This window comes from Gobio gobio, assembly GCF_949357685.1.
Source record: "Gobio gobio genome assembly, chromosome: 25".
NCBI classification, from domain to species: Eukaryota; Metazoa; Chordata; class Actinopteri; order Cypriniformes; family Gobionidae; genus Gobio; species Gobio gobio.
Genome location: NC_137121.1, coordinates 20,709,354 through 20,727,656, shown reverse-complemented (window position 1 = coordinate 20,727,656; position 18,303 = coordinate 20,709,354). Strand labels below are relative to the sequence as shown.

General features: G+C 39.9%; 1 protein-coding gene across 1 annotated transcript; it reads left to right on the top strand.

Moving 5' to 3' along the window:
* The first annotated feature begins 343 nt into the window (after positions 1 to 343).
* On the top strand, positions 344 to 17,532 carry hsd17b12a (hydroxysteroid (17-beta) dehydrogenase 12a). Its single transcript, XM_079808880.1, has 12 exons — positions 344 to 657; positions 9,364 to 9,410; positions 10,188 to 10,263; positions 11,742 to 11,849; positions 12,150 to 12,214; positions 12,302 to 12,346; positions 12,713 to 12,747; positions 13,214 to 13,295; positions 13,691 to 13,756; positions 14,003 to 14,152; positions 16,223 to 16,829; positions 17,010 to 17,532. The coding sequence occupies exons 1-11, from the start codon at positions 480 to 482 to the stop codon at positions 16,328 to 16,330; spliced, it is 960 nt and encodes a 319-aa protein (XP_079665006.1). The 5' UTR covers positions 344 to 479; the 3' UTR covers positions 16,331 to 16,829; positions 17,010 to 17,532.
* Positions 17,533 to 18,303: the final 771 nt, after the last annotated feature.

Here is an 18,303-nt window from a genome sequence, read left to right as displayed (position 1 = left end):
TCATAAAATAGTGTGGGGGATGATTGTTGGACGCGTGGGTTTGGAGGTTTCATAACCCTGACTGAAACAGAAAAACCAGTTCTGAATCACAACCAATGAAATTATTTGAATGGAGGTTACCATAATGTTTGTCCAATCGCTTCTCACTCAGAAGAGTTTTCGCTCCGCCCCACTGAAACGAGCAACCGAATGAATGAGAATAGGCTCTTTGTGATTGACGCGCACAATGGCCAATAAACGGTACGTTTCGATTGACGGACGCGAGTTTCGACCAATCAACAATGGACGTGGGCTCGGATGGGCGGCGATGGAGTATGTGGGAGGTGTGCACTTAAATCTGGATAGACTAGTATGTTAGAGGAGTTGTAGGGGTGTGATGCCACAACCTGCTTATAAAGGGGCGCACACATTGAAGCTTTTAAAGCAGTGCTTAACGACTCATTTTGCAGGTCATTCACCACGCACAGCCAGCCGTAGACATGGAGTCGTTTACCGTGGTGGAGACGCTACAGCCTGCCTTCAGAGCGATCTTCTGGGTCGGTGCATTTGCCACGGCCTCGCTGGCGTTGTGGCTGTTGTACATGATCATCACTGGCTTTAGGATATGGGTGCTGGGAAATGGGGATTTGCTCTCTCCAAAATTGGGAAAATGGGCAGGTAAGTTGAACGACATGCTTTGAGACTGAGCGCGTGTAACGCAGGGCATGGGTGGGATAGATGTAGTGCGCATTTGGCGCAGCCTTAAACTAAATAAAGCTCAACTTCATGGATTTGGGGGGGACTAATAATTGTAACTTTTTTTGCGCATCGCATTCAATTTAACACAATATTGTGAAGGGCGAATGTTTACACAACTCACATACATTTATGATCCTTGAGGAAAGATTGACTAATTGAGGCATTAGTATTTTATTATGCGTATGGTCAATGGAGGCGACGTGTGTCTCAGGTTGACTGATTGCGCCATACATTCATATATTCTGCGCAGATTGCATGTCACTATGAGTCATTCAGGTATTTCAGCCTGACATTTTTTCAGTAAGCTTTGTCTTGATATACTCGGTCAAATACCACCAATTAAATAAGTTTATAGTTCCAAAACCCTTTCGCCTGTTTTATTTCAAACGCATACCTATTATTAAACAAGATATTTCGATATAACCAAGATATTTATTTATGATTTTTCACATTTCTAGTTTTTCCTCAATCGTATTTGCCTGGCCTGACCCAGTTATCCAGTTTCCCGGCTGCGCGTGCCAATGTGTGTCCCGACAAACGCTCTTTTTTGACTGTTTTTGTGGGTAAAATGCGGTTTACTCTTTTAGTTGATTGTCTTTTTGTTCACCGTTGTCCGCTTCGCCCCCTTATTAGGGCACTGAGGTTGTTTTTTGGCAACATGACGCAGTTTAAGACGCCAATCTTAATTATAATGCGGGTCCATACCACGTGCGGCATGTGAGGGGAGACTTGTATGTGTTGCTCAAATGTACAAAAGCCTTGAGGTTCAGCGCAAAGATTTTCTCTAGTCACAATCGCACTTTTAACACTGTTACTTCCAAACTCATCACACTGTTAAAGATTTTGAAATGGCTCATCATGCCATAGTCTTTCACTGCCTAGGATGTTGCCTAGGCAGCAGGTGCACCAGCACTCGACGCGCCTAGCGGTAGACTTGGCCATTGCACATTCAAAGCGATTTGAGGGTCGCAATATCTTCGAGCGATTCTGAACAAAATTGTCTTTTTTATCGAATTACATTAGCTTTTAAAGTAGGTTATCACTTTTCAGAAGGTTTGAACCCTTTACAACTCTTTAGTTTTTTGGGAGTTATTCTCACCTGTCAATGAAGTGTTCATGTTATAGTTACCTCACTCCAAAAAGAAGCAATTATATTTTGAGTAAAAGTCAGCCTATATTGTTTTTTCTTTGTTTTGCTGATAGTTGAACTGTTTGATAACCAACCAAAGACATCACCTGTGAACAATGTGGTTTCCTGTTGAATGTAGGTTAAAGGTGACCAATTTGACCAGATTTAGAGCCCATTTTTGATAAACGTGAAAGTGTGGATATCCATAAATAACACTATTGTTTTTTTGGATCACTAAATTTGCCTACAGAAACAATTAATTTTTGACTGTGACATTGTTTTTCAGGACACTGACACATTTGACACTATTCTTATTAATGTATTTTGATATTTTACTTCAACTCTCCCCATTATTTTACACCATCATGATGTATACGTTTCACAATGCAAATAACATGTTTTTTTTGCATGTGATTTTTGGTGGCCAACATCTTTAATTTTAAGCTAAATTTCTCGTTTCTCTTCATTTTTGGAGTGAAATATGATCTGCACATTTCTCGGCAGGTTGTTGGAAGAATTACCCCTTTTCTCCAGTGATATTTTGAACAATTTCCTTCGTACATTTTGTAAGGGTGATTTGTCAAATATGGAACTTATGAATGCCACTCCCTGAAACCAAAAAAAAACAGGGTACCAGTCAAACTAGTTCAGTTTAACGTGCGCTGTCGCTCACAGGGTTGGCAGGTGAGTAAGTGCAGATGAGAACTAGTTCCTCTTCCTGTCAGTCCAGAAGCACAGGTCTTGTCCGGTTGAGCAAGAGTGCGTTTCCAGAACTCGAAACTCTTTTCTCGTGTATAACTAATGATTCTTTGACACGTTTGCAGTCTCCCCCCACCTCCTCTCTTGCCAAGTGCATCATCTTACAGACTTAAGTGCTTGCATGTTAACGGCATGATGTCACAAGTCAAAAACAATGTGTTTTTGAAGGTGTAATATGCTGACTATGCTTTAGCTTGAAAGTGAGTCATGAAGTGGAATGTATGAGGGAGAACTCGGATGAAAGGCCCTGTGGTGTCTTACTGAAGTAACCAGGCATTCCTGGCCTGAGATGCTTACGGGAGACTCCTGGTGTCTTTCTTGGGAACTGCATTGCCATGGTTGTAAGCCTGTGGTTTAGTTATTGTGCACGATGTTCGTGTAGCATTAGAAGCATTGGCTTTTTCTTTTTAGACCATTGTTATTAGTCAGATGTGGCTTCTCTATCGATTTTCTTTCAGCATTATTGAGAGAAAGGAAACCCAGACAGCATTATTTTATAAGGAATCACAGATGTGATGTAGAACTGTTCAAGCTTAAAATATATTTTTTATTTTTTTATAAACCAGAAGCATCTGAGGTTCGTTTTTATCTCAATCTGATGGTCTCAAGTTGACTCGTATGCCCCAAAATCAAAAGGAAATTCATATTTTGCATAAAGGACTTTACAAATTTATTTGCATTGACATTACAAAAAGTTTTTAATTTTTACCCCAAGTTCTTAGTCTTTTTTATTTTATTGTATTTCCCATTGTGTTCGTTGGTGATTTTTCTCGTCCTATTAATACAGTCAATTTTAGTGCATTAAAATGATAAATTGAGTTCTATAAACCCAGTATAAAGGCAATACAAATATTACCACGGTTTAATTTTAGGTAAAATAGTGTAATGGGTTAATTACTTACACGGATGGATGGATAGAATGTGTAAAATTTAGATATGAATTTAAAACTATTTATTTATATAATGTATATATTATAAATGTAAAAGTGTGTAGCCTATTTTTTTTAAAGCGTACTTTTCCACCTGAACTGAGAGTTTAATTTTTCAAGAAATGCATACATTTCTTTAAGCAGCAAAATATGTATTTTTTTATTTTTATTTTTTTTATTCATGGGGTGACATATGACCCAGACATGTTTTTGACAAGGATTCACAGCATTTGAATGTTGAAGAGACCTCCATCCGTCTAGACTCAAAGCAACATAAATTACATTAAGAAGCCATATGAATGTTTTCCGGGCCATCAGTGTATAAGGACTGAGAGGGTCAGTTTGGTTTCAGTGATGGTTTGTGTGACTGGTGCAGTGTACTGTGTGAACAAGGTGGGTTGGCCTTTCTCTCAGCTGAGTTGTGATGCTGACCGAGCAGCGCGAAGAAGCCAGAATTAGAGCTTCATCACCCCCCCCCCCACCCCCCACCCACTCTTCCCCATCTCTCCTCTTGTCCTCCAGTGGCTCACTTCATCCTTCCTCAAAACACTAAATGTGTTTTGAAAATCACAGTTATGTAATAGAGCTGCAGTCATTCATGGGGATGGGGGTGATTTGTGTCTCACAAACTTGCTTTGACATTCAAATCAAAGGTGACCACTTCTGACTCTAGCCTTTCTTAAACTTCCAAATATGTTGGCTTGTTTTTAATACGCTTAACTTTTACAGCTTACTGAGTATGCACAAGTTTGTGAATAGCAACGTTAGCCCATTCATGCTAGCCAAACGGTGTGAATGAAAGGTATTTGTGTGAGAGAATGAATGTTGGCTGCGCAACTTGTGAACTTGTGAATGTGTGAGCCCTTGTGCGGCGTGAATAATGACAGCGTGTGACTGGCTCTTGTGTTCTTTGAAGAGGCGGGGGTCTTCAAAGAGAACGCTGCCGTTCATGTGACTAACACGCTCGTTGCCACGTGCCGGAACAGAGGATGCTGGGTAAAATTGCACCCTCCGCCTCTCTTCCCCTCTCTGTCTAAGCCTATCTCCATCCTCCATCTCTTGCTCATCCCCTCACTAAGAAACCCTCTCCCCCCTCCTGAATCTGTTTGTTCGCCCTCTGCGAACCCCCACCCTCCCTGTTCTCTTCTGTCACGACTCGGCTCCATTTATTTATTTATTTCCTGGGAAAGGAAATCTTCCATCTGGCGTTTAACATTACACTTACAATTCACATCCCATCCCAACCTGCTATCGTGAGCAGCCTGTAGCAGACGTTTAATTGGATCTGTTTGGCCAAAATATATGTGTATAAAAAAACGCCAACAATTTAGATGCCGCCCCCCCCCCCCCCGCCATGCCTGAAGAAACATTCCATCCAATACTTTTACCATAATCGTCCATGACACGTACTTTTGCACATATTTAATGCATCTCCTCGCTAGGAAAAAAAGTGTCTCTGCACCGGCGTCCAAAAATATACCAGGTCTATGTTTAGATGTTTTGAATTATTTCTGCCCTTTTCTGTTCTAATTACTTTTTTGCAAGGGGAACTGTTTTACGCATGTGACTTTTTGCTGCTATTTCTGATATTGCACCCTCTCACCCCCACATCGTCTTTTTTTTCCCTTCATTCCACCTTTATCCGAGTATAGATGCTATTTTGGGTGCTGAATTGCTCTGCTGTGTAGTTTTTTCCTGCTGGCCATGTGACTGGCTTGTGCTATTTAAAGCACGATGCTGCTTTGGGGGGAGTGGGCGGAGGTGTTCGCATTCTGCAGTGCTACCGAGCCAAGAACGGGAACGGTTCATTCATGGAGGGAGAGAGAGGGAGTGATGCGACAGATTGCATACAGTAGCCGGTCTGAATGTGGATGGCGAATCCCTAATTTTAATTACCCTACACTGGCTTCCAATGTTTTCCTCCCTTGTTTTTAAATGGATAGTTCTCCTAAAAATGAAATTTGTCATTACTCACCCTAAACCTGTATGAGTTTTTCTTCTGTTGAACACAAGGAGATATTTTGAAGATTGTTGGCACACATTGACTTCCATTGTAGTAAAAAAAAATTACAATGCAGTCAGCTATCTGGTTACCAATATTCTTCAAAATATCTCCTTTTGTGTTCAACAGAAGAAAGAAACTCACACAGGTTTGGAACAACATGAGGGTAAATAAATGATGACATGTTCGGCTTTTTTGGGGGGGTTGAACTAACCCTGTAAGCACTGTTTTCGTTCACGATTTTCCTCCGCTGCAAGCATAACATCCCCTGTTCCATAAGAGCCGGTCAGCTTTTGCTTTGCTTTTTTTCTTTTTTGTACCGAAAGCTCTACACTGAGCTGGGTTGCTGGGGGATGCAGAGAGAGAGAGCGAGATTGAGGGTGAGCGGGCAGCATCTTGTTGGTATTCAAGTGCTGCGGCTGTTCCAGACGAGGCAGCTATTTTTACTCACTCGTGTGCTTTTTTTAGCGCTGGAATATAGTCGGAAGAGGGCCAGTGCGCATGTGCGGCTCCGTATTTCTGAACGTACTGTTCGTGAACGTACCCGAGCACGACTGCACTGCTCGTGCCATTTCGCTTGCAAAGGGAGCTGCTTCTAATAATTTGTTCTATGCTTTTAATTGTGTAGCATCTTGCTAATAATGTTCATGCTACACTCTTAAAAATGTGTATAAAAAGGTTCTTCATATAACCATTGGTGCCAATAAAGAACCTGTAACACTCACAGAACCTTTATATTGTAGTTTTTTATATATATTAGTGGAAAGGGTTTAGATTATTGAAATCCTCAAACTAAGAAAAAATGTTCACAGAACCATTTTTGCTTTCCCAAAAAAACTTTTCAATGACATCGCTGTGAGAACTTTTGGAAATAAAGGTGTTTCTGTGGGGTAGACTTGGGTTTTGATTGGCGGCAGATCTGTCTTCTGCATTATAAATTATCCCATGGTTCCCAGATAATCTAGATGTTGAATAGTCTTGGATTTTGTGACAATTTTGATGGTTGTTGATAGTAGAAAGGCTGGATTGATGGCCCAGCTCTTCGTGTCTATAACCCCATTTCTTGCGTGGAATTCTGGGAATTGTCCTTAAGCTCTCCTCACTTTGCATTTGAAGTGTTCTGGTGTGTGTGCATACCTGCACAATTGACTGTAAGCGTGGAATTTCTTAAGTTTGGGGGAAATGTGAAATGCAGACCCGGGCACGGCATCTTGTCATTTTTGGTGATGTTTGCTTTTTAAATGCTTCTTTGTATGAGAGCTTTTTTTTTTTTTTTTTTTTTTTTAACTCCCCCTCATGTTGTTCGAAACTTGAATTACTTCTGCAAAACATGCAGAAGAATGTTGGTTCCCATTGACAAAAAAACGAGACGTTACTCAGTATGTTTTGTTCCAAACAAGAAAATCAGGCAGGTTGGAAACAACATGACGGTGAGTAAATGACAGAATTAACATTTTGGGCTGAACAAATTTTTTTTTTTAAATGTAATTTGTCCCATTGAGACAAACCAGAGCGTGCTTGTGAATCACCTTCTTTTGTTCCTTCTCCCTTTCGATCCAGTGCTCTCACTCCCGTTGTCGTGCTCTCTCACTTTCTACCCACATCTGACTTTGCGCAGTCTCCCTCTGGTTTCTATTTTTAGCAGCCCCCAGGATCCCTCCTCACCCCTCCTGTGCTGTCGTGCTCTACAGACGTCACAACCCCCCCATTCTCTCCCCCACAGCCCTGTTCTTGCCAATGACCACTGCCCATGCCACACTTCTATCAGCATCACACATTCTGTGTCTTATTGCTTGCTTTTTGTGTTTCCATGTGTGTTTTGTAAAACAATAGCATTATGGGACATGGGAGATGGTCCTGGTTATATTAGTAATATTTCATTGTGCGTTAAAAGCCTTTTAATGCACACTCGTAAATGTGAAGGCTGTCACTTCTGTGCCGCTAGCATCACTAAATGGAATGTCAAATATTACTTTTTCAAACATGTTGTATATGTTGGTTGCACAGATGGCCCCGCCCCCTACTCATGCCATTGGTTGAGGCAGTGTTGTTGGTCGGAATTGTGAAATGTCAAATGCTTTGAGAATTGTCTTTTAAAGTCACAGCGTTTATATACTTTGAGGAAATCGACCTACAAATGGCTTTCTTATAGCTATTTTTAATACATTAAGCTGTGATATTAGAAAGTATTTTAAATTTTTTTTGATAAGATCTTATTAAAAGCAACAACAGGGGCTCCAACCGGTGCGCAACGTTTTACTACGGTTTCCAGGTTTGCAATGGGGTTTGAGATTAGTTTTCTCTTGTTTGGTGGGTGTGTCAAATGTCAGCCCAATCAGCAGCAACATGTATATAAACAGTGCAATGTTAAAGAGACCGCTCGTACAATGGGTCCAAGTAAAGTCGTTTACAAATGTGTCCGCTGCAGCTTGGTATACGCAACAATTGAAGATGTTCGAAGACATGTTTGTCTTTTCATCCTGAAATGCGAGGCAAATGTTGGATCACAATAATTGGGAACCACAGTTTTCACAAATCCCTTCACTCTTTTAATCTGGACAGCGAGGCCAGTGACTGTAAAATTTAGTGTGTTTTGCTGTTTTAAAGCTGCAGTCCATAACTTTTTGCGCTCTAGCGGTTAATAAACAGAACTGCATGCCTCTAGCAAAAGAACATTGCAGCCGGAGCTACTTCTCTCTGTTTATGGCGAGTCACGCAGGACTGTGCTCCTCCGCAGCGGTTCCTACCAGTCTGGTCTGAAATGGTCCCAATATAAACACTTATAAGTGTACCATAATGATTCAGGGTAAGACAAAAACACGGTTTGTAGAACATTAATCCATTCTCTTTTATATAATTTTTGTAAATCTTAAACAGTTACAGACAGCAGCTTTAAATATGTATTTATACCGATTTCATGAGGCTCCGAAAATTATTTAAAGAGAATGGCCTTCTCAGCTGCCATAGTTGCAACTCTTGCGTCATCAGAACAGGGTGTTCAACGCACCACCGTTTCCGTTGAAAAAAAACTTTTGTCGGGCTGAATGCAGCCCAGGTTTCCTGAACACTGTTCCTATCTGCCATTGGTCAAGAGGATAGCGCCGCCCTAAACTTGCGCTATTGGTTGAGCCAGTGTTACCGTGTTGAGTATTCTCAAACAACAGAGAAATGTTTTGAAAACACCTGAGTCGTTCTGTACACTTTGAGGATGTCCGCTTAGAAATGGCTGGTTAGATATACTTGTATATCAAGCTAATATGCGAGTATTTTAATGTCGAATTGTGCTCTGTAGTTTTAAGAAGGAATCGCTGCATTGTGTGAAGTATAGTTGTTAGGATCTTATTAAAAGCAACAAAGCCATTTGTTAAAGTAACATGATTTTCTTGTAGTTGTTTTTAATATTAAGCTGTGACATAAAATTGAATGCTTTCTCATAAGATCTTATTAGAGGCAACAACAGGTTTCCTGAACAATGTTACTGTCTGCCAATAGTCAAAAATGGTTCCTCCCCAAACCAACGCCATTGGTTGAGCCAGTAACTACTGTTGAGGAACCAGCTCAACAGTAACAAAGTTTTGAAAATCAACCTACGAATAAAAGGTCTTTGCATATGAAGCTCAAATATAGGAAGTATTCTGAGATCAATAAAGTGACACCCTGCACCTTCGTCCCTTAGATGGCAGTTTGGCAGGTGTAAGGTTTTGTTTGCCCTGAATGTACAATGTGATAAGTTAGTTTTTGGTCAAAAATGAGTAATTGAGCTACCGCAAACACTGATCCTGTCTATTTCTTTCTACTTTCTTTAGTTGTGACGGGAGCCACGGATGGGATTGGGAAATCCTATGCGGAGGAGGTAAGGGTTTCTCTTCTTATTTATCTCTTCGCTCCACGGAAAGCACAGTGACTCATCACAAGACAGAGGTTTCACTCTGAGGCCAAGAGAAGGAGGGTGACTAGAAGACTACTGGTGGAAAAAGCACAACTCGTACAGTTAAAAGCCCTTCTTTCATGTCACTGCTCACTCCAAAGTTAACATCAAGCTTCGTCTTTAGCTTTTTCATAACTGTTAAAAGTAATGCAAGTAATGCACCATTGTGCAAAATGTGAAAGCATGACTGCCTTCAAACAGGTTTCCCCTCAGACGCTGGCCTCATTTCTCATTGGTCAAACAAACAGGTTGCCCCGCCCCCAAACCCTCGCCATTGGTTGAGCAACTGTTTCCGTGTTGGTCAGAATTCTCAGAAATATTTAAAAAATGCTTCTAGCTTACTTGTAGTTGTTTTTACATATTGAACTTGAATAGGGGAGAATATTTGAACCAAACTTAACATTGAATTTATGCTGTTAATATTAAGTTTTAATTCTGTCAAACATTTTATTGTATTGTAATATTGTAATATTTCTTCTCTAAGATAAGTGACACCCGTGGAAAGGTTTTTAACCTAGTCATGAAAAATGGTCTTAAATATCCTATGTAATTTTATATTTTAACTTTTATATAGTTTTTGCCCTGATATTATCCAAAGAAGCTGACATGGATCACTTTTAGGAGTTTTCATGTCAATTATTAACAAATGCTTTGCAATATTTGTCATAAATGAGATTATTCAAACTCTCTTCTCTCTCTCAGCTTGCTCGACGAGGGTTCTCCATGATGCTCATCAGCCGTTCCCAGGAGAAGCTCGACGACGTGGCAAAGTCTCTCGGTCAGTGTTCGGCCATCTGTGTGTGTGTGTGTGATAGAGAGTGTGTTAGCAAACTGCAGTGCTCATCTCTGTGAATGACAGACAGTCCTCCTGATGTTAATGAAACAGGGTTTATTTTTAGCCCTGGCCTGAGAGGCAGGGTGGGGGCCTGGTTCACTGACTGGGCGGAGAGCTGATGCAGCCTGGCAGGAGTGCACCGTCAAAGGTCCACGCAAGCTCCAGGGGTCATGCACGACACTTCTCAGAAGGCCGAACCACTGTTTGCCTTTCCTGTTCCAGTAAATGTGAATTACTTGGATGCTCGATCAGTGCTCACATGATTGTACAGATAGCATGAAGGTCCTTCCAAGTGCTAAATGAACAAACATCGACCGTTTGGACCAGTCAGATGTGTGAAGGAGCAAGGTTGTTTTGACTTGTTTCCTCTACGATCACATAAAATTAAATTTTGCATCTAATTGGAATGTGATCATTCGTTTGAGGCTTTTGGTGTGAAAGCAATTTCTGCTTCAATCTCTTTATCTGCAATGAACCAAACCGTTTTTATAATACAATACATAATTGTTGTTTTAGTATTATTTATGCTATTAGTATTAAGTATGAATTGGCTTTTTTCTTTATTGTAGTTCAAGTTTAATTTATTATTATTCCTTTCCCCTCCCACCTCCCCCTCAATGTGTTCAAGGTACTTATGCCTGTTTTTGTTTTTCATATATATTCCTAAACTTGCTAAAAAAAAAAAAATCCACCCTCCCTTCCAGTTCTTAGTCTAAACTCACTCATGATCAGCTCTGGAACGGAATCATTTAAGCTCTTAGCTGATGCAAACATTTTGTTTAAATCAACTTTTTAGCGGTCTTAAATCAAGCACTTAGAAGGGGAAAACCCAGTACCACAGTCATGCTGGAAACATAGAATAGGGGGCAATTTAGAGCTAGTCACGAACCAGGATGTAATTTCACCAAACTTGGTTCTCAAACCTCATGTTTGCATTGATCACCCTCAACTTGGTGTTAGAAGTCAGAGAGCTGTATCAAAAAACCCCAGTTAAAAAAAAAAAAAAGTGTGTGTGTGTATACATATAGATGTGTGTGTATATGTATATGTATATGTATGTGCTGTGAGAGCTGAGAGGAATTTTCCTCTCATAACTCAGTGGAACAGTGTTTAGACAAATGAGCCTTTGGACAATAAATTCTAATTGCTGCAGGCACCTCAAACAAGCAGAGGAGGGGAGAGGAGATGTAGGAAGTTCCTCTGACAGCCTTTTCTTGGTACGCAGCGCCCCCTGCTGGCCCGAAATCTGTGTTTTGGTGCAATGGGCAAAGTCCCAGAGAAGTTATTTTTAGAACAGCAGCAATAGCAGGGATGCCTGATCATGGACAGGGTTCTCCAATGCCTATTAGGTCTGCAGATGGGATGTTTCAGCAACTTGCGTCTTTTCTGTGCATTTTAAAGTCTTCTGTTTCTCATTACAGAAAGCGCATATAATGTGGAAACAAAAACCATCGCAGTGGACTACAGTCGGGCTGATATCTATCCTAAAATCGAAAAGGGTCTTGCTGGACTGGAGATTGGAATCCTTGGTAAGGGTTTTCTCCTACGTGGGGCCTTGAAAGTAACACAAAGCTGACTCGGAACACAACTTTCATTCACGATTCCCTGTCAGTGTTTGAAACCACTCCTTTTTTTTGACCTCATCTTCTCAAAAGGTTTTGGATTTTGATTTTTAGCTGAAATCGTGATTGAGTTGTTGTTTTATGTCTGTGGTTAGCATGCACGTCTCATTCCTGATGCTTTATCGCCACATAGTGGTGGTTCTGGGAACATCTCAGATACGCATTTTTAATCACATCTAATTATTTTTTTTGCCTCTTGATCCATAGTTAACAATGTGGGAATCTCCTATACATACCCTGAATTCTTCCTCCACATCCCTGATTTGGAAAACGTGAGTAAATTCTTAATCTGAGGAGGTTTAAATGTTAGTAGCTACATTAGCGTTAAGAAATATTCACCATCTCATTTCTTTTTGCAGTTCATCACCACCATGATCAATGTGAACATCACCTCAGTGTGCCAAGTAAGTAGACCCAAACAACACATTGGGATGATGAAGGGCTTCGGAAATCTTAATTTTGGAAATTCACAGTTGAAAATGTAAAAGTACTGCAACGTGACCACTTTGATGTACTCCTTCTGTTGTACCTGTTCTCTCTCTCCCTATGTTTTGCTGATCTCCACCAACGCTTCCCGTGTTCACCACCCACGCCCCCCTCTCTCTCTGTCTCTCTCTGTCTCTCTCTCTCTCTCTGTGTTTCTCTCTTAAAAAAAAAGCAATATTAGCATTTCAGTTTTTTTTTTGTCGTCTCAAGTCATTGGAGCATGTAAGTCTAAGTCTAACTCCTTCTTTTTGTTTTGTTTTTTTGGTCTCCTTTTCATTTGCCAGATGACTCGTTTGGTTCTGCCCAGAATGGAGGCAAGGTGAGTCCTGAAATGATAACTGGTGTTTATTATTAAAGCATCCTTCCAGCTTGTGACTGGAATTCCTAACACAGCCGCTGTCACTAAAAGGGAATTCAGAGCAGCTTTTCAAAACCGGGTTTTTCGCTCCCCTCCTGTTTTCCCCCTACTCTTTGTGTAAAATTGAAAAGCAACAATGCACTGATCTGATTGGCTACCCTGGAGTCACATGCAACTCTGGGGCCAATGACGGAGCTGGGCAAATTTTGTACAAATAGGTCCAACCCTCTGCACTCCCCAGCACTCTGCTGCGGCTGCAGGGGTACTGCATGAGAAAGCTGGTGCCATGGCAACACGCATGGCGACCATCATTAGACGAGTGTTGATGTGAAGTACAGTGGGAGACGGCAGCTGGAAAAAGACCCTATTGGATGTCAATTTCAAAATGTGATCGGTTGAAATAAAGTTAGCCTTTTTTTCATTGCAGAGCTAAAGGTGTCATCCTCAATATCTCCTCTGCCAGTGGCATGTTCCCCCTCCCATTGCTGACCATCTACTCCTCCACCAAGGCAAGTGTCTTCACAGAAATATCAGTGCTCATAATCATTTCAGAAAGTCAAAATCATTAAAAAATTTTTTTAAAACTGAACAATCTGAAGTTGGTCACAATTGTTTAAATTCTGTGGTATTTATTTATTAGTATTGGTCGATAATGTATATTTGTGCACCCTTTTTTTGTATTTTTACATTTAGATTACCTTTGCCATCGTCTAAAACTCACTTTAAAGTGAATCTTTAAAAACATTAATTTAATAACACTATTACATTTACAAATCTCGAAGTGAGTATACAATTTCCATACTGTACACTAATGTTACACACTTGCTGCATTTATAAACTTTATTTTAGGGGTTGTTTTTGTTAGTTTTTTTGAGGATGATTTTTACTTGTCATATTTCTACAGGCTTTTGTGGACTTCTTCTCACGTGGACTTCAAGCAGAGTACAAGTGCAAAGGGATCATCATCCAGGTGAGAATGTTAAATGCTACGCTGCTTCTGTAATGTGCCGTATTACAGAGTGAAACATTTATTAAATGGAGGGGAAAAGCAGGAATTTGTACGGTTAGAATTATTCACGTTTCGGGTCAGTAAGAGTATTTATTTAGTTAAGAAATTAGTTTTATTCAGCAAAGATTTTTTTTAAAAATGTAATGTAATAAACTGCAAAAAGTTCAGCAATTGTTCTTTTAATGAATAACAATGTCCCTGCCACAGAGTGTGCTGCCTTTCTTTGTGGCTACCAAGATGACGAGGATCAGGAAGCCGACCCTGGACAAGCCCACCCCTGAACGCTACGTAGCTGCTGAACTAAACACTGTGGGACTGCAGGACCAAACCAACGGCTATTTCCCTCACGCCGTCATGGTACGTGTGCTTTATTTGTAAATGTTTTATGCCATTATTCCAATTTTGGGCACATTTCCATTCTGTCAAGAACAAAATTGTCACTTCCTGATAAACGAGCGCTAAATATCACTGTCAAATGGAAGTTGCAGCAGTAGGAGAAGCCACTTTATATAATAATTTGTCACACTTTAGATTAGGGTCCAATTCTCACTGTTAAAGGATTTGTTCACCCAAAAATGAAAATCATCATGTCGTTCCAAACCCGTAAGACCTTCATTCATCTTCGCAACACAAAGGAAGATATTTCATGAAATCAAGAGTTCTCTGACCCTCCATAGATGGCAATGTAAGGTTGCTAAAATGGTCCATGTGACTCAAGTGGTTCAACCTTAATTTTATGACTAATGATAACAACAAAAATAACTTGATTCAAATTCTTCACATCTGGGCCAGTCTCATCACACGTATGTGTCGTAGTGCTCACGTGAACCGCATCGACTGCCGTAGAACTTGAAAACACTGCACTGTTGCGTAAACTGCGTAGGAGACACATACTAGACGAAATTGTTGAAATAAAGTTATTTTTGTTTGTTTTTGCGCACAAAGTATTGTCACTTCGTAACATTTAAGGTTGAACCACTGGAGTCACATGGACTATTTTCACCGTTCTGGACCTTGAAAGTGTTAATTACATTGATGTGTATGGAGGGGTCAGAGCGCTCTCAGATTTCATCAAAAATATCTTCATTTGTGTTCCGAAGATGAAAGAAGGTCTTACAGTTTTGGAACAACATAAGGGTGAGGAAATGATGACCGAGTTTTTATTTTTGGGTGAACTAACCCTTTAACTAACTATTAACTACAACTTTTGCCTCAAACTCCTAATTACTGATCATTAATAGTAAGGTAGTTGTTAAGTTTAGGTATTGGGTAGGATTAAAGGGTAACTTCAGTGATTTAGCATTAAGCTTTGTATCAGTAGAAACCCCGTAGTATATTTGAATTATGGTACTTTCCCCCCTCATATCGCCATGAGACAAGATAATTATGCATTTTATTTCCATTTAATCCTCCGATGACGCAAATATCGGCATTTGGCCTGGCCAGAGGCTAAAAACTATAGCCAGTAGGAGCTGTTCCGCATGTTTTCAAACCACCCACAGGTGAGGGATCTCACTCACAGAATGTAAATGCGCTCGGCTCGGCGCTCAGTGTGGAGCAAAGTGAGTGTTTCAACTTTTCAATGAATTCCTATGAAAGTTTAGCTTCCATATGCGATCAGAAAACGCGCCAGACTGGACACGCGCTGAGAATCGCGCTTATCTCAGCTCTGCTCAGCTCTTACTTCGCTCCCGTGATGAATGAAATCTGACTCCTGCTGCGTCTGTCGTGACTTTCGTTCGGCTCACTCACACTTTATTGAAAACACACGTTCAGTTTTTAATTCTAGTGTTTATTCTCTAACTGAACTAAATTATTGTATTATGAAGATTCAAACAACGCTGGGGGCGGTGTAGGGAGTTTTTCTACTACATAAGTGACCGTTTGAATACATTCATCTTCCCAGCGCTGAAGTGCCCCTTTTAAGGGATGTAGAATAAGGCAGTAATATGTGCTTTATAAATACTAATAAACAACCAATATCCTAGTAAATGCATGCTAATAAGCAACTGAGAATTGGACCCTAAACTAAATCTAATAAATTACTTGCGCCTCAACGCGCAGACAGAGCGCAATAAACGCGGTAATGTTATCTTGCTATCGGAGAATGTTACCAAACTCAGTCGTGTAAGAGTTCTGGGAGGTAATACCAAACCACTTTGCTCAGGCATTTCAGAATGACCAAAACAGCATTTCAGATGCTGTTCAATGAGATCGGTCCAGTTATGCTGTCCCAGCGCAAAGCCACGTCTTTGTTTTTTTTAATGCGCTTTGAAGAATTTATTTGGTAAATGTGTTTCTATCGTAGTTTGTGCATCTTGGTGTTTCCATCAGACTTTTTAATTTAAAAAAAATGTGATACCCCAAAATATGCATAAAAATAGGTGAAGGAAACCTAACCATGTTTCTTATCTTTGTGTCCCACAGGGCTGGGCCATCGCCGTCCTCGCCCCCATCAAGCTGGTCATCTGCCTGGGCCTGCGCTTGAATAAGTCCCAGCGTGGAGGCTACCTCAGGAGGAGAAAGCTGCGATAGGTGGAGGACATTGTCTGAGGGGAAAAAAAATCAGGACAAGATGTTTTATAGAATATATGTACTGAGATTTGGGATTCCTTTTGAATCTCACATCTTTGAAGTGCTTCCTCTTATAACGGATAATAATTTTTTGTGTGTGTTAAATGTGGTTGTTTTTGGTTTTTGATAAATATCTGGACATGCTCACATTCCACAATGACTCGTTGCTGAAATGGGAGGACCAATCTTTCTTCATAGGGTGAACAAAGTATTACATTTTGGAGGGAGGGTTCTGTGGCCACTGCTGTTGTAAGCAGAGGGCTATTTATCTGGTGGTGGTGTTTTATATTTATTTAATTGCATTTATTTTTCCTTTTATCTGGGATAATCTACTTGCACTCTTCTTATTAACTGCCAAAAACTTGTTTACAATCATGCCTTGTAGTGATAAATGGGTGCTGGCCTTTCTTATCATCAATTTAACATTTAGCAAATCAATGGTGGCTAATTTTTGAATCCTGTACTGCAGTGGTTCCCAACCACGTTCCTGGAGGACCCCCAACAGTACACATTTTGGATGTGTCCTTTGTCTGACACACCCACATCAGGTCTTGGAGTAGCTACTAATGAGCTGATGACCTGAATCAGGTGTGTTTGATTGAGGAGACATGCAAAATGTGCACTGTTGGGGGTCCTCCAGGAACGTGGTTGGGAACCACTGCTGTACTGTATTGATATAAAACCAAAGGTCTGATTTAAGTGTATTTTTGTACATTGGCCTTTTCAGGCTGGAAGTTTACCTGTTAGCTGTGGTTTATTTAACCTGTGCCTTTTTATAGAACATAAAACTTGGTCGCGTTTATTGAAAGGAGATCTAATGCACGTTTACATTATTTTCTCTGCTGAAGACTTTAAGGTGTGGTGAAATGTCACCGGTTTGTCTTGGGTTTCATCCAAATATGGATTTGAGGAGTACCTCCATAGCTTGGATCTCTGATCGTTTATGGACCAGTGCCAGTCAAGTTGAAATGTCCAGGTGGTTGATCCTCATTAGTCACTCCTGGTTTAACTTGAATGTTCTCATTCCAGTCATGTCGAAGAGTGGAACACAATGTGCTGCTTTACTGATGCATGACAATCTGAAGTGCTTGTTTGTTAATAAAAATGACTTTTCTGTAATTATTTTGTATTTGTCTTTTTTAAAATAAATATTATAGAACTGTGAATGTTTGTTTCTTTTTTTTACTATTATATTGCTTGCTATTATATTCTATATGTCTGTCCATAAGTCAGTACTTGTCTATTTGTAATAAATTAAGCAGGCTTAATAGTTGAGGCGCTCCCAACTTTGCACACTTAAGGAGGGTAGAATTATATATAAATGTTGCTTTGTTATTCTTTAAACAAATGTTTTATTGAACAGAACGCATTTCGAAGTGCTGTGTTCTCATTGGCTCAAATAGCCAAAGAAACTCCACGCTAGAGTTTTCGCAACTTTAAAAAATAAAATAAAAATTGACCAGCAGTCAGAAGAGAGATGTCAACTTTACCATCACACTTTTTTTTTTTCACAAACGCGTCACAGTCTGTGAAAAAAGGACTATCCTACAGAAACATTTGCTAAAAGAACATTTGTTTCTCCTGAATATAGCACAAATTTACAAATGCAAATATAAAGCTCCGAGATTTAAAGATTTGCCAAGCATTTTACAGCCATCTTCTCCTTTTAAAATACGTAATCTATTTTAATCTACCTAACCGTCTTTGTGTAAATAACAAGGCCTGACACTTGAATACAGGTGTTCACTTTGTTTATCAGGTATTTAATAAATATATATATATTAGCCAATGCCTAATATAAAATGTATGTTAAAAGTTAGTTGTATGTTTAAAAAATGAGCAAGTACTTTCCTTATGTAAGTCTGGAAAGTACTTACTGATCCTTCAGTATCATTATGTAGACATCTAAATATTTCATAACTTTAGTTGTAGGC

What these genes read in the sequence shown, in the direction of transcription:
- hsd17b12a (XM_079808880.1), top strand. Translation starts at nt 480, where the DNA reads ATGGAGTCGTTTACCGTGGTGGAGACGCTACAGCCTGCCTTCAGAGCG. An exon ending in CGACGTGGCAAAGTCTCTCG is followed by an intron (nt 10,264 to 11,741) that starts GTCAGTGTTCGG and finishes TTCTCATTACAG; the next exon opens with AAAGCGCATATAATGTGGAA. An exon ending in ACATCCCTGATTTGGAAAAC is followed by an intron (nt 12,215 to 12,301) that starts GTGAGTAAATTC and finishes TTCTTTTTGCAG; the next exon opens with TTCATCACCACCATGATCAA.